Here is a 15116-nt window from a genome sequence, read left to right on the forward strand (position 1 = left end):
GCGCACCCGCGCCATCGCCAAACCGATCCGATGAACACTGTAAAAGGGCCAGGACCAGCTCATCATAAACGAAATGGCTTGAAAGAGATGCAAGAACTGCGGAGAACAGAGACAAGATTCTTTGGCTGGAATTGCACGGTGAGGTTGAAGAGGCTACGCAAGTAGTTGTACAAGAATGACACAAGGAATGACCGTGGAAACAGTGGCCAGGACTCCGTACGGAATACAAATACAATGGTAACGTGCAGTGAAACAAGGTACACGTGACAGAGAGGGGGGCGATAAAGCCACTAAGTGCCTGGATCACTAAGTGTTATTACGTCAAGATTCCATGTGTCACATTCAGATTTTGGTCTGGTTATTTTACAATGGGAGCAAAAAGACGGGGAAGTAGAGGGAGAGGCCGCTTTCCTTCCTGTAAGTTGGGTAAATTCCTCCGGACTGACTATTACTGAAATGTTGCTGCTGACATCGTACAGTTAAACTAGTGGGAGATTGCCTACAGGCAATGATACTCCTACACCTGAGCTCTGCCTTAAAACAAATACACACAGGTCTTAGGGTGATATCTGACTAGCTATGAGCATTACTTATTGAACCTGTTAATTCAGAGTGTGGTTCTGGTAATCTTCAAATCAACTCATTTCAATTAGTCAATCAAAACCAGGCTGTCCTTCCCTTCTTGACATGAGCGGTGCAAAGGAAATCTTAATTCACACTGGATATGCAGTTATGTCTACAGTTCAAATTGCTCTGTCCAACAGTGAAATGTTTTCCTGTATTTACTAGAAAAAACAGTTATAACTAGAGCTTTCCAATACATATGTTGGAAGAAGTTGCCTGCAAACACACATTTTACTCATTCATGCAGTGATAAGAATAAAACACACAAACAAGAACTTACCAAGGGTTTTTTACAGGGACATTTTTGTTAAGAGAGTGTGTTAAAAGGAATAGGAAGTAAATCAGATGCTGTAAACTTGATGCCTGAATTGAAACAAAAACTTAATTATGAATTTAAAGTGACAGTAATTGTGCAAACAGCATTAAAAACGTGGCTGAGAATGGAATGCAAACTAGTCATTTTAGTGATAGAGTTTTTAAAGATGCTATATTTCATTAAAATAATTCATAAGAACGTTGAGATCTTTTTCTTCTATTCCCTCCCAATACTAAGCAAGTTCAAGATTTGCATTCAGCTTTCCCATACAGAAACAGAGCATCTTTAAAGAGATAAATCAGCATTAGCTTACTTTTCCGAAAATTCGCGTTCAAAATGATGCATGCTCTATTGAAGACAGCAGAGAAAGAAAGAGGACACAAGTTAATCAGCCGGTTCTCGTGGCAAAGTAAGAAATACAGATTCCGTTAGCTGAAAAGTTAGTACAAAACCAATACATTCTTATGCACTGACAAACATGAGGATAGCAGATTGACTGTCTCATATTACATATACAATACTTTGATTCTAAATAATGAACCACAATTTTCCATGCTGTAAACATTATTATACTTGATGAACAAATACAACACACACGCTTTCAGTTCCACATGCCATAATTCGAGTTTTACAGGATTAAAGTGCATTTAGAGAGATTTAGCAAGAAATCTGCAGGACGATTAGCTATAGAAGAGGAAACCCACTCCGTTTAAGGAACAATTCCTGTCATATTAACACCTGTATTTACAGTTATGCTCCACGGATAAGTGCTACTCAAGAACAGCATTTGCTGAAGCATTCAGATTGTCTTACAGAAAGGTGAAGAGCAGAAGAGATGCACCATATGGGTGTCTATGAAACATATGTTGTACTGAAGGATTCAGAACAACTGGCACAGAAATGACAGCTAAAGTTAAGTACAACTCTCTCACTGTTATGCCCACAGGGAAGCAAAAATGGTGCCCTCAAGACTTCTCTCTGTTGTAACAGAGCTCACTGGTATGTTATGGGCTTACTGGATTTAGAAAAGATGCAGCGAAATTTTAAATAACCCATACCCAGTGTTCTCCATCCCTTCTGATCCCAGACACAGCTCAGAGCCACAAAGAAAAATAACACATTTTCAAGAAGGCAAAGAATTGTGCAAGAGGGGAAAAAAAAAATCAAGAGAGAATATCAGAAACATGGGAAAATACACGAGAATCACTTGCCACGATCTAAACAATGTATTTCAAAGATTATATTTAGCCAAGTATCTGCAACAAAACCAGCCCCAAACATTCTAGTCAATGAGAAAAGCCCATGAGTGCCGCGTTTCTAGTAACACCTTTCCCCTTGCAGCAGGTCGTGCATCTGATCCTCCAGCTATCGCTACGAAGACAACTGAAGCCAGCAATCATTTTATTTCTCGCTATGTTTTGCATTGACCGTACCAAGCACCCTGCTGCAAGCTAAGTCTCACAAGGCCTTTATTCAGGAACAAAGCACAGCTCAAAGTGTGAGGAACCCCCTGAACAAGGTTCCTTCCCCAGGGCACCTCAACCTGGAGCCTGTTCCCCTCTGCTCAGCGTCTCTGGCTCTGCACGTACCCACACACAACACAGATTTGGTTGGTTACGGGCCAGGACAAGGGCAAAAGCTTCTGCTGGGCACACTTCTCCATGTCAGCCTTTGTTTTGCCGTGGCATCATATCAGCAAGATGCTTTGATGTGTCATGATTCTAACACAACCACAACCAAGCCAGACAGACAGATGGAAAGCCTCATTCCCCTTCTGACAGTCATCTCAACACACTGATACCCACAAGCAATTTTGGTTTGGAGGTAAAGGTCCTTTGTAAGTACAAAGAAACTGGAAGAGAGAGATACAAGCTATAGATCCATCATCTGTCGCAAAGAAAGTCTACCCTGGGGCCAGCGAGTCTTAACAGGGTCATTAATAGCACACTCGCTTAGAACAGCTAAAACTACAATATCACTGGTGAAAAAAATTAAGTATACTAGCTTTCGTTAGAGCTAATATCTCAAATCTCTTCTGTGAATTCTACTCACAAAAGCATTCCTGAAATGGTGACAGTTGCCCTTCCACCCGATCAAATGCATCGAAGCCATCGGCACAATGAAACACTTTCCCATTTGAAGGCATTAGGGCAAAGTGCCCCGTGTCGAACGGGGCTGATCAGCATGAGTCACCATGAGGACACCGACAGCAGGGTGACCACTCCACTGTGACAACAGACCCCGATTCTGAGCCCAAACTTGAGCCATTTTTAGCCATCTGAGCCATGTCTACACATAAACCTGCATCGCATGCTCAAAACTCTAAAAGGCTTTCAACCAAGTTCCAACATGTTACAGTTAAAATGTAAGTAAAAGGTAGTTTTATTGCAGAAAAAAAAAAAAGGTATTCTAAACATCTGTCCATTTGGGAGGCATAAGGATTTCTTTTGCATTTTTAGCTATTTCCTCTTTAAAAAGCGCATAGAACTTGAAATAAACCCTCCAGCTAAGAGTCAGTATGTCCAGTGAGCAGCACTGTTACTGTGCAACACAATAACAGTAATTACCTTGTTTAGACTAAGTGGGACAAGTTAGTTCATAAAATATACACTTGAACATACCCCCAACCTGGAGGAGAAACGACTAATTTGAATTTCATCCTGACTTGAATCGCATCATGCTGACTGCAGTGCCCTTTGAAAGACCATCCGCAGCAAACGCAAATTTGATTGTGTTGCTTCAGTTAACGAGTTGTGCTGTGCAGAAAGTTCCTGGGACTAGAAATCATATGGCATGAGTCACCATAACAAACGGCAACGCCACGGACTGCTTCCCTCCTAGAAATGTGTTCCAATAACACCTTGTGCTCTTACTGTTTTCCGGTGCTCCTCTTCCAGCCTTTCAGACTGAAGCACATTCGCTATTGCTCAATATTCACATTTGTAATCAGATTTTCACAGGCATTTCTATTGCCCACTCAAGCAGATTCTTTACCACTTCCCACCACCTGTCCTAAATATTTAGCAAAACTGTTTGCACAGCTACCCAGCAAACTGGAAGAGGGAACTGGGCAAAAATTTTAAAAAATACATCATTTTTGTCTGTCAAAAGTAATAAAGATATTATTTTTAAGCCGGATCAGCCTCTGACTTGTTTCTACCAGTTCTCCTGGTGTTATCAATGGGCTGTAGCAGAATGGGGGAGATTTACGCAGCCTAAGCCACTGAATTTGTCACACCCAAAATTCCTGAAGCTACAATCACAGCAGTACAGGTGTAGAGAGACAACATACAAAAACAAAGGGTCAGCAACCAGTATTTCAAAGTCAACAGACCATTAACAGCAGAACAAATGCACTGTAACATGAGGCCCAGAAAACGTCTGGAAAATAGTGATGTCGGTAGGACTAGAGCAATACAGATTTTGAAGTAAGCACTTATACTCTATGGGTAAATCATATCATGTGTAACTCAAGAGAGGTTATTAGATGAAAAAGAACAGTATTAAAGGGTTCTCTATGGCCCTCAAAAGAGAGCAAATAACCGCACGGACACAAGATAAAAGCCATCTGTGTTCCACTCTTGAAAGCCACCATTCCTTGGGAATAACACCCCCAGTTGGGGCAAGGAAAATAAAAACAAAGAAAAAGACAAACGCTGTAATGACTCGAACTTACCTGCTGTAGAGGGCGGAGTGGGGGATGATGGAGATGTTAATGGGGAACTCGCCCCAGAGCCTGCTAAATAAAACAACAGTCTAGTAACTAAAGCTGTGACATTAAAATTCAACACAGGCAGACACGACAGACTGTTAGAAACAGGCCGGCTTTATTGACTGAAGATCCAATCCTGCTTCCACTGAAATCTGGGCAAGGATTCCCATTCATGCAAACAGTGTCACTCAGACCCCAGCTGACCAGCGAGGCTTTTCCAGCACACAGGAGAACGTCCAACCCCATAAGAACCGCACTCAACAGTATTCCTCAATGGGAAACAATTCTTTTCTGTTGCTTAGGCTGTTGGATTTCAGTGTCCAAATTCTGTTCTCCTTAAGAGTTGTGCCACTGCACAGATGGCACCCCAGCTCTCCTTCTAAGAGATGATTTACAGTCAGTTGCTGTACTCCACAAGTTAATCTGATACCTGACTATTCCACAACAAGCTGCTTTTGAACACATTTTAGCCAGGCAAGTCAGCTCTATTACACTGTTCAGTAGCACTGACCGTTCTCTTTAACTAAATACAAGCTCTGTTGTTTCAGAATCTGGCACTGATGCAGCAGTTAAACAGATAATTTTCTCATTCATCTTAACACCTTCATACAGAATACAGATCACCGGAGTTTCTCCCTGAAGGCTGCATGAAGTGGCCCAAATAGTGGATGTTATAATTATTCCACTCAAATGTCAAACAGATTGAAGAGAGAGTTGGGTTTTTTTTTAGGAATGAGGCACAGAAGAGAGGACACATTGTTTTGTATTAGGCAGCTGAAAATCTAACACTGACAATATTTTAAAGCCTTCAATATATCTGTTATTAAATACCCAAAACAATGGTATTGGGTTTAGTACAACATTAATGTATAAACTGCTGGTGACCCTGGATCTTTTAAGCCAGAAAATGACAGCAACAAAACAAACAACATTGACATAGCAGTGTAGAAGAGAACTCTCCTCTCTGTAGTTACCTGAGTTATTTGAGTTGCTGTATTTTGCTGAGTGTTCTTCCCCACTTTCATAGGCAGAGCGTTTCGATTTCTTTAAAGCAAGCAGAAGAAACAGAAGGCAGGAGTGAATAACTGCTCCCCGTGATAAGGGCTGAACTGACACACGGATTTGTAACAGCACCCGCTGTATCACACAAGGTTTATCAACAGCCAGCATCCCTCTCCCCACACCCAACACGTGCTGCCACAATGAAAAGCACAGTGAGGCTGTTCTGCACTCAGGTATCTCCAGGCCAGTAACCAGGGCACCTTCAGAGCCCTCTGACCACAAGGGAAAGGCAGAAAACTGACCCAGCAAAAAGGAAGGAATGCAGGAGCTGACTGGAAAAGGCTCCGATGCCTCCCAGGGCAGCAGGAAGCAGCACAGGCTGTTGGTCACCTGTGTGCGAGGTGCTGACTAAGCCCGATTTCATACAGAACCTCGGTTAAACAAATAAGCAAGTCAGCTACCATTGTAATTTAAACTTCTTAAGTAGCTTGTTGGGTTGCTACAGAAGTGAAAACAACCAGGAAGCAGCACAGAAAAACACAGGAGAGAACAGAGTAGCATACCTGTGGTTGTGTGTGCTAAACATTCAAAAAAGATATGAGTCTTTTTTCTGTATGAGAAGCCTAATTAAAGGCGGCTCACCTTTCGGGCTAAGATCTTCCTTTTCTTTTTCTCCTCCTCAGAGCCATGATGAGATTGAGCTCTTGTCAGCCTTCTGTGCTGGTGAATCTTCAGAATGAAGGGAAAAACACAAAAAAAAGACCATGTTAAGATCTTAAATGTTATCAGACACGGTTGGGGTACAAGGAAACACACTGTAGTCACTTTGCATGTTTAGTGCTCTTTTGTTATTTTGAGTTTTTAACTTTGCTGTTGCTGGTAGACGGTGGAGCCTCGTACTGCAGTTCAAGTGATCCTTTAATGTAGGTGCCACTGCCTGTGAGGCAGCATCACTTAAAACAGTGAAATGCCATACAGCCAACAGCTGTTCAACTCCTCACACTGCATTTTAGAGAAAACAAATCTGCTGATGAAAGCCTTTATTACTCAAAATCACTTTAAGCGAGTAAAAACTCATTTTCCCCGTGTAAAAGTGTTGTCACTGCCAGCTGATGTGGTGATAAGTGATAAGAGGAAATGGAATGTCTGTAGGAAATACAATAAAAGAATGCAGACGTTACCAATTTCTGTTCTTCTGTTAATCGCTTTTCTATGCATTCCTTGGAGGTTTTCAATGCCTCCTTTAGCTTAGTAGGAATCTAGTACAGAATGGAGAACAAAAAAATCATAGCACAAAATGTGATAAAGGGAAACCCAACTTCACCAGCCAAATCTCACCACTTATCTGATCATGTTGCTCATCTAAAGCCCCAAGTTCTGACACTATTCCCTTAGTGAGGGAGAAAAGAACACTGTAAATGCATGTTTTCCATTCCGAACCTAGCTACAGATCTAACAGCAGAGACAAAGAAACACCAAATAATGGAAGGGCCACTCTAATGGCAGGGCCAGCCAACTATTCTGATACTCCAGTCACATCCCCAAACTGCCACGGATGGGGCTCCTCAAACGCCCCAGCGCTGCAGTGCTGGAACTGACGGTCTCACCCAGCAAAATCAGCTTTTTGTTTCCTCTCACTGCAAGGGACCCGTGTTACTCAGCAGCCTCTGCTTGGATAGACCAGCAGCATCAGTCCCAAAAATGAGCTACAGAGAGGAGCTGCACTTGAACACACGTGGGTCACACCGTGTCCCCCTTCTAAGGGGTGATATAATGTTCTTGGGTACAAGTCAGCAAAGAAATCCAAATGCTGAAGGCAATCACCATAAAGTCAAATCAAGGCAGCTCTCCTCTATCCTGCCTGTCCATCAATGCACAGCTACCCACAGCCTGGCGCTTCCACAAACATCAGCAAATCAATGGTCAACTCTACCTTAAACTGCGGTTTCTCGGAGTTTGTTAGCAGGACGTCACTGAATAATCTGTGAGTAGAAGAAAAAAGGAAAAACACAACAAAAAAAATTAATCTTATCCCCATGAGACAGGCAGAACCACAGCGAATGTATTACTGGTACTGTTCACTTAAGTCCCTCTTTCTCTTTTTGCTTCTCTGTCCTCATCCCCAGGCCACTGGTGGTTTTTTTCTCACAGGTTTTTATGTACTGCTCTTTATTTTCCAAGCACTGCTGTAAAATTAGCAGCATCCAGCCTTCAGAATGGGGCCATTACTGATGGCACTGTAAGCAAGAAGTATTTTGAAAGCTGATAGAACGGGTACAGGTATCAAAGGCAGAGAAGGGTTCTCTCTCTCTCTCAAAAAAAGCCTTTTCCTTAAAAATATATCGATTCTTTAATGACAAGAGATTACCAGGCACTTTATTTTACATTTCACCTAAACAAAATCCTTGCTCTTTTGAAGAAAACTCTCTTAGCACATCTATTGTTTTAGCTTTACCATGAACCATGTGAAAGATCAATGAGTGAACTTAACGTTTGAAAATATTTGCACTCTTGTCTGTACTCCAGCAAAGGCAACTAAAGCAAATATTCTAATATCTATGCTATCAGCAGCAACAGTGTAAATGATTAATCCTTCTCCATCCAGAACAAAGACACTAGAGGGCAATGGTAGTCTGCAAATAAACTAGTTAGTCCATTTCAAGATACTTTGCTCTGGAGAACATACTAGAAAACCATCCCAGAAAGAGATCTCAAATCTGCTCTGAGATAAATATTTCCGAGATCTTTTGTTGCTGTTCACTGTGGAAAACTATCACAGGCCTTTATTAGAGAAAACAAATCTAAGTCCAGAATCAAGTTTATAAGAACAGTATTGCGTGAAAAAATCAGAAATAAAGCAAATATTAAGACTTCAAAAACAAACAAGAAAGTTCAGCCCTGTTTATAGGGTGTTTGTCTGACCTTTTTTGATTACATGTCCTTAAAACATAGTTTATATGGTCACAAAAAATAGTAAAGGTTAACAAATATTTAAATTAATTTCTTTAAATTACATTAACTGTATTGCACATCTATGTAGAACAGCTTTGTGAAGAGCATTGGTATGAAGGGAATGTAGTATAACATCCTACATTTCAGCAGCAGCTGCACTTGGCTTGTTCAACATCTGCTAAGACCTATATATTCCTGAGTTTTCCTATAGTATTTCTGCCCAATTACATTCTTCTACCTCCCACCTCCTTTGAGAGCAGAGGAAGGGAGCAGGAGAAGGAATTGAAGGTGAGACAAGCCGGCAGTGACTCTTCCCAGCCAGGAAATACGAATCTTGGAACACGCTCTAAACATCCTGGAATCTGTACACGGTGAGATCAGACCCAGATTTAGGTACAGGCAATCAGTCATTTATAAGGTCGCGACTCTGGCACCTCGTATTAAGAAAAAATAAAAGAACTCCCCACCAGGAACTGTGGTTCTACGCTCAACATGCTGGTGACATTTATTCTGTCTAAGCTTCAGAGAATCCCTAAGCCAGGCCTGCAAAAAACAGCCAGAACTACACAATGTTTGATACCCAGACCCGGTCTAAAAGTCACTGCTGAGGAAAGCGAGATATCTATTTTTCTGGTCATAAGTAAATTGACAGCAAAATCTACCAAAACATGCAAAACACTCCTTATTCTAAATGCTTTAAAACGTGATCTTAATTGTGCTTGCACTGTTTTAATAGCTGGATCAATTTAAACCATAGCACCATGCGAAATAAAATGCATTCATAACAGCTCCAATACACCAAGAGACAAAGAAATGTCAAAAGAGCATCTATCATATTCACAAAGGATGAGTTCTATCAATTTTAAAGCTTCATTTGGGATACTCTGTACATCCCTCAGAATGAGGAGCAAATCTTTCTAAAAAGGAACAAGAACAGAAAAGTTCTTCCTGCAGATATAATTAAAACCATTGCTATGAGTATAAAACAAGTAAAACAAGACTTACGGCATCTGTAAGAGCCGTGAAACAGTTGGCATGCCATTCTTCATAGCTTCACAGGTCAGAATGGATTCCAACACAGACACTACCAAAGAAAGAATAAGAACTAACACATTTTTGCACGGCAGGATAGCAATTGATTTAGAATGGATGTCTGGCACCACTGTGTGATGTTCCCCTAAGTATTGCATCAATTAAGCTGTGATGAAGCTCTGTGGCATCTGTTTTTTATTATAATGTTACTATTACACATAAAAACTTTTCAAGAATGTTAGACACGAGGCAAGGGAATCCAGACATCTAATTACTTACTACACACTGCTTTATCACTCAGTCAAAAAAAAAAAGGTTTATTTACACGCTACATATATTTCAGGAAGAACACACTATCTGTTTTTACAAATTATTAACTAATTCTTTCTGGTCACAGTCTGCAAAGACCTTAAGCTGCTATTTCACAGCACTTCAGCTTAGGGAAAAGGTAAAAGTACCCGTTTTCTCGACTTTGTACTAACCAACAAACACTGATGGTGCAGGAGGGAAGTTGTCAACTGGAATCATATCTGGGGGTCTTCCATATGTCATTTCATACAGTAAGTGTCCAAAGCAATGTACATCAACACCTTCTAAAGTCTGTGAAGGAACAACAAAAACCAAAAGAAAACCCAACTTGTTAGAACTAATCAGTTTTTCAACTGGTTTGAAAACGTGTGATAACCCATTAAAGAGTGGTCTTGCATTTGAAGACAGAAAAGAGGAACCACTGAAACAGTTCGTAACCCAAACCACTTCCCTGCATAACTTCAGTTCAAAAGAGATCTTCAAGTTTAAGCTAAAGAAGCTACTGCTGTCTTTCTGTACGTGATGATGTAAATGGGATAGCAGTATAGTCATGTTCCATAAAAACACGTGAAGTAGTGAACTCTTTTAAGATACAGCAACTTAGGGCACCATCCATTGATAAGAATCACAACAAAGCACATTTTCCTAACTAAGTCAAAGAGCAAAGAGTGAGATTCATAATATGACCGGCTTCACATTACAGGGAGATAGATAAAAAGAGAGCAAAAATGCAAATGCATACCAAACAAACGTTCCACTCCTCCTTAGGTTTGTGCAAGCTGTACATACATGCTAAGCTCCCAGACGGCATATTTCCGAGATTTTTGATTCATGTTTAAACAGAAATGGCTCCTCTTACTGGAAAAGGCTTAGAGCTCTGATGGTACTAACAGATTAGGACTAATCCTGAACTTTTGATCGTTTCTGTGACAACGCAGTAGAACTTGTTCAGCAAGGTCAGCAAGCAGCTGTCTTGTGATGCTATACGGAATTATTACAATGAGCACTTTAAGGCAGGGCAAGATGCTGGCTAGAAAACTGTATTGCTGCAACAGGGCAAATTTGTTTTCCTATTTTTGTAAGAAGATAGCGTTTTGCTTTGCAAGCCTGCAGTTAAGAGACACCCTTTAAACAAATAAAACCCAGCTTTTAATAGCTAGATATCTGCAAGCATCTGATCAATTTTCACAGCATCCAAAGAGAGGGATGATTACTGCTCCCAGCTAAGGCCAAGTAATACGCTGCACTCATGGTACAGACATACGAGTGAAAAAGTGTGGCAGACAATACGCACGTTCCTATGAAATACAAGACCAGGGTGGAAAAACATCTTAAAAGAACTGGCCATTTACCTCTATTCGTGCCAGCACTGCTGTGATGAAAACACTCACCTGTAGCCCCCATCTGCCCACTCACCTGTGGCCTCAGCCCCACTTCAGTGTCCTGCAACAAAAGTTCTGTGCAGCCAGAGTGTGATTTGGAGGGAGCAGAAAAGGGATTTGATGGAGAAAAGCTCAGATTAAAGAAAAGGAGTTATGAGCTTTTTTTCATTCTAGTCAGTTCTCCACAAACAGAAGGTGAGGTTAAAGGGATGCCTAAGAGTCAGCTGAACTAATTATCTGAATCTTACGTTAATTTTCCGAAACTGTGAAAAGTACGATCGATAAAATGATGGAAGTCCCAACAAGGAGTTTTCTAGATCCAGTAACTTGCAGGTGTCCCCATCCAGCATCACATTGGCAGAGTGAAGATGGCCGTAGGGAAAACCTTTCTCATGCAAGAACTTTAATACCTGCAAAAAATCCAATACAGAAGCACTGTCACAAGATGCTCTGATGATCTCAAGATCTTAAGTGCTCCAATACTAAAGCAGATACATAACAAACGAGGCCCCTATTTGGAATGCTTGCTTGACTTGATCTTCTATCTACATCAACTTTAGCTGACTATTCATTTCCATTTCACTGGTAACATCTCTCACAAAACAAACATTCGATGCTGATCTTCAAAGCAGGCTGATAGACACCTCCCAGAGAGATATGGGAACTAAAATTCACAATTCAGCTGAGTATTATAGTTTAAAACCACATTAACGACAATGAATTTATGGCACATGTTTCTGCAGGCTATGAATTACTTCTTTCTCTTTTTCCACGAGGCAGAAACTACATTGTCACCTCCCTCGCACTTGAGCGCCACATATACCAACTGCCTTTTTTTTTTGGTGGGAAATGGCCTCACACATATCTACCTAAATTCAATTCCCAGCAGCCAAGTCTGCTGCTGAAATAAAGCTTGCGTCCTCAAAAGTTTGCCTACTTCTTCTAGTTAAACCAGTTGGCCTAAAAACCCCCAAAAACCAAAACACCACAGGCCTAAACAAAAAACAAACCAAAAAAAACCCACAACCAAACAAAAAATCCACAGTAAATAAAGCAAAATTACCTCTAATATTTGCCTTCCATATGTTTTTATTTGCTGAAGTTCAAGACCTTGGATTTTTTTAGGATTGCAATACTTCTTCAGGAATGGGTCTTTTGGCTTTGCCTTGAAAAGAAACACACGTATCAAGCATCACGCCCAGAAAAGCCAATAATTGTCTTAGTTTGCTTAGGAATAGATAAACAGTTTTATAAAAGACATGTTGTGGTCATTCCAGGAAACATTCTACCATTTGAGTTGGGGGTGGGGGAGACATTACCTTATAAATAAGGTCCTTTAGTGTCCCTTTTTCACTGAATGGTCTAATAACCAGCGCTGAAGATTCATTGGCAGTGGCAAAAGTGATTTTGTAAATATAGGGATGCTACCAAAAGAAGAAACTGTAGGTAAGTTTTAGATGACAGATTCTGTAATTTGTCTTTGCTTCATTCACAAGTAAGCAAAGATCTGCCTGAATTGTATATTTAATGTAATAAAATAGATTCTGTCAGTGACATTTGCTCAAGTCTTAACCTGGAGTAAAAAGATGCAAGGAAAATTTCAAAAGGATATTGTTCAATTTCCACATAAATAATAATAATAAAAAACACACTATATTTTTTAACAAAACAGACCAGGAGTTTAAAGAAATGAAGAATCCAGTCCCATTAGCACTTATACATGAGCAACTTTACTGCAAGTTTAAGTCATGCTAAGCTAATAAATTCATTCAGTTTCATACAACGATGGCACATATGGAAACTCAGCATTAATAACTGTCATAACAGTTTGATGTCTTCAGAAATTATTGTAACAACTTCCTGCAACTTTGTGAAACCAAATGAGACGGCCCAGTTGGAAACAGATTACACATGCAACACATAGACAAATTGAAATTGCTCGTTAGGAAAAGACCCCTTGTTCATGTCTTGCTTTAATACGGTAGTTTCAGTGTGGTTTGGGGGTTGGAAAGCCCGGTTTTCAGCCTCTTCTGTTGTGTGCATCTGCTGAGTTTCAGGACTGCAGAGGTTTAACCGTTCAAACACCACCCTGCTCAGCCAGTCTCTCACATGCTTCACATCCTTAAAGAGAAACTCCTTTCGGAGCCAAATGCCAGTTTTCCAGACAGAGATGCCTAATAGATTTATAACGCGGCACTGCACAGGAGCTTAAACTGTATGGCCTCCATTGTACCTCTACAAGATACTCCTGTCTTAAATTCAAAGAACTGAAAAAACAATGAGACTCGTTCCACTGCCTGAGAGTATCCCCAGAGATTACACCCCGACAACACTACCCTAACAGCCTAAAAGTGTTGAGGAGATGCAATAAAAGCTCATGATCTCACAGTACTGCACCAAAAGAGAAAAATACAATTAGCCACAACTCTGAATCTCCTGTAACAATCCTGCGGGATTATTATTTGTGCTGAGAACATGTGAACTCACATTGTGTGGGAAATTTAATTAAAAGGTTTGCACATCTTTAAATGAAAGCAACTCTAAAATTACAAACTGTGTCTACAAGGCTACATGTGCTTTGGCAAGATCAGTCCTTGACAAGCACTTTTGTGCTGCTGTAATTTAAAAGTCTTCAAGTAATACTCACAGAACAGGAAGAAAGAAGTTTCACAGCATACTGTAAATCTTTGTCAGACAAGTATTTATCAGGGCCAAGATCAGCCTGGAAATAAATAGGAAAAGAAAGGCGTCGTGACAGATGTTGCATTCTCTAATGAAAATGTGATCTATATTCTGCTCTCACAAATCAAGACAGCTGCTTGAAGGTATAATTTTGAAGAGCGAGCAAGGAAATTACACATACAGAATGAATCTTGAAGACGTTGAATTAGGCCATGGTTTCACAATACAAGGCATCTGACAGTAAGTAAGTATTATTGCCTCCTTCCTCCCCCGTATCTGACGCGCTTTACTACCGCTGAATGAACTCTGCCAACCCCAAACTGGGGACTGTGTGCATTGTGAACTGATAAGGCTGAAACATCCACCTTCTTCCTCTCCAGCGATAAAAAACAACCTTCCCTCCTACTGCTGACTTTAGTGATATCTGCTCTCCAGTGAAGTCTCACAAACAGCTGTGCCAATATCATCAGCGGGGCAGAACATTTGAGCGCATGAGCATGTGTTTGGTAACAAAAAACTACTTGGTGTTGATAAATGTCCACCCTAAAGGAGCAATTCATGCCTCTCTCACCTGTTAGTCAGTACAACTAAAGATCCGAATAAGAAAAGCCACCACTTTAAATCGGATCACCTTGTTATTTTCAGTGAGCAAATTTATCCTGCGGTCAACAGCTCCATCATTACAACTAAAGGAACTTGATGTGCAGGAATGGGAACAAATGACCAGGCACAGAAACCTGCAAACTGGATTTCCCACTAAAGAAACACAACAAGTTCCCACACCACACATCCACCTAAGGGCTCTCAAGGCTCTTCCAAAACCTGAGCTTTTAAGTCTGTCTCTCCATCACTCACACATGGCAGTCAATATCAATTAAATCAGCCACGTTCATTAAGAAAGACTTGAGTATGAGATGAAAGTATATATACCCAGCTTAGCATTAGTCGCTCCTTTGGTTGATTCTTAATCTTCATTAAGAAATATTTCTTACGTATTCGCCAACCTACAAAACAAAAAGTCATCAGCAGCTTAACCACTACTAAATCACGCAGCTTACAGGCAGGACGAGCTCTGTAAGCAAAAGTACTATTGTAACCTCAGGAA

At 40.6% G+C, this 15116-nt stretch overlaps 1 protein-coding gene across 7 annotated transcripts in view; it reads right to left on the reverse strand.

Annotated features, from left to right (window-relative positions):
* PXK (PX domain containing serine/threonine kinase like) overlaps positions 1-15116 on the reverse strand; it is a 37078-nt gene that overhangs the window by 3499 nt on the left and 18463 nt on the right. The window contains exons 6-19 of one of the 7 annotated variants that reach the window (XM_065075586.1): positions 14942-15015; positions 13977-14051; positions 12649-12753; positions 12393-12494; positions 11578-11739; positions 10121-10238; positions 9612-9690; positions 7588-7636; positions 6836-6913; positions 6297-6383; positions 5627-5696; positions 4617-4676; positions 1254-1288; positions 908-987 (exon numbers count right to left, since the gene is read on the reverse strand). In XM_065075586.1, the coding sequence (XP_064931658.1) occupies positions 1272-1288; positions 4617-4676; positions 5627-5696; positions 6297-6383; positions 6836-6913; positions 7588-7636; positions 9612-9690; positions 10121-10238; positions 11578-11739; positions 12393-12494; positions 12649-12753; positions 13977-14051; positions 14942-15015 (1076 nt within the window). In that variant the 3' untranslated portion in view covers positions 908-987; positions 1254-1271. Of the gene's footprint in view, positions 1-904; positions 988-1253; positions 1289-4616; positions 4680-4745; positions 5032-5626; positions 5697-6296; positions 6384-6835; positions 6914-7587; positions 7637-9611; positions 9691-10120; positions 10239-11577; positions 11740-12392; positions 12495-12648; positions 12754-13976; positions 14052-14941; positions 15016-15116 lie in introns of those variants that run through there. The other 6 variants (XM_065075584.1, XM_065075583.1, XM_065075582.1 and 3 more) reach the window with 6 other exon arrangements.

Source organism: Columba livia, chromosome 10 (genome assembly GCF_036013475.1).
Source record: "Columba livia isolate bColLiv1 breed racing homer chromosome 10, bColLiv1.pat.W.v2, whole genome shotgun sequence".
Classification (NCBI taxonomy): domain Eukaryota; kingdom Metazoa; phylum Chordata; class Aves; order Columbiformes; family Columbidae; genus Columba; species Columba livia.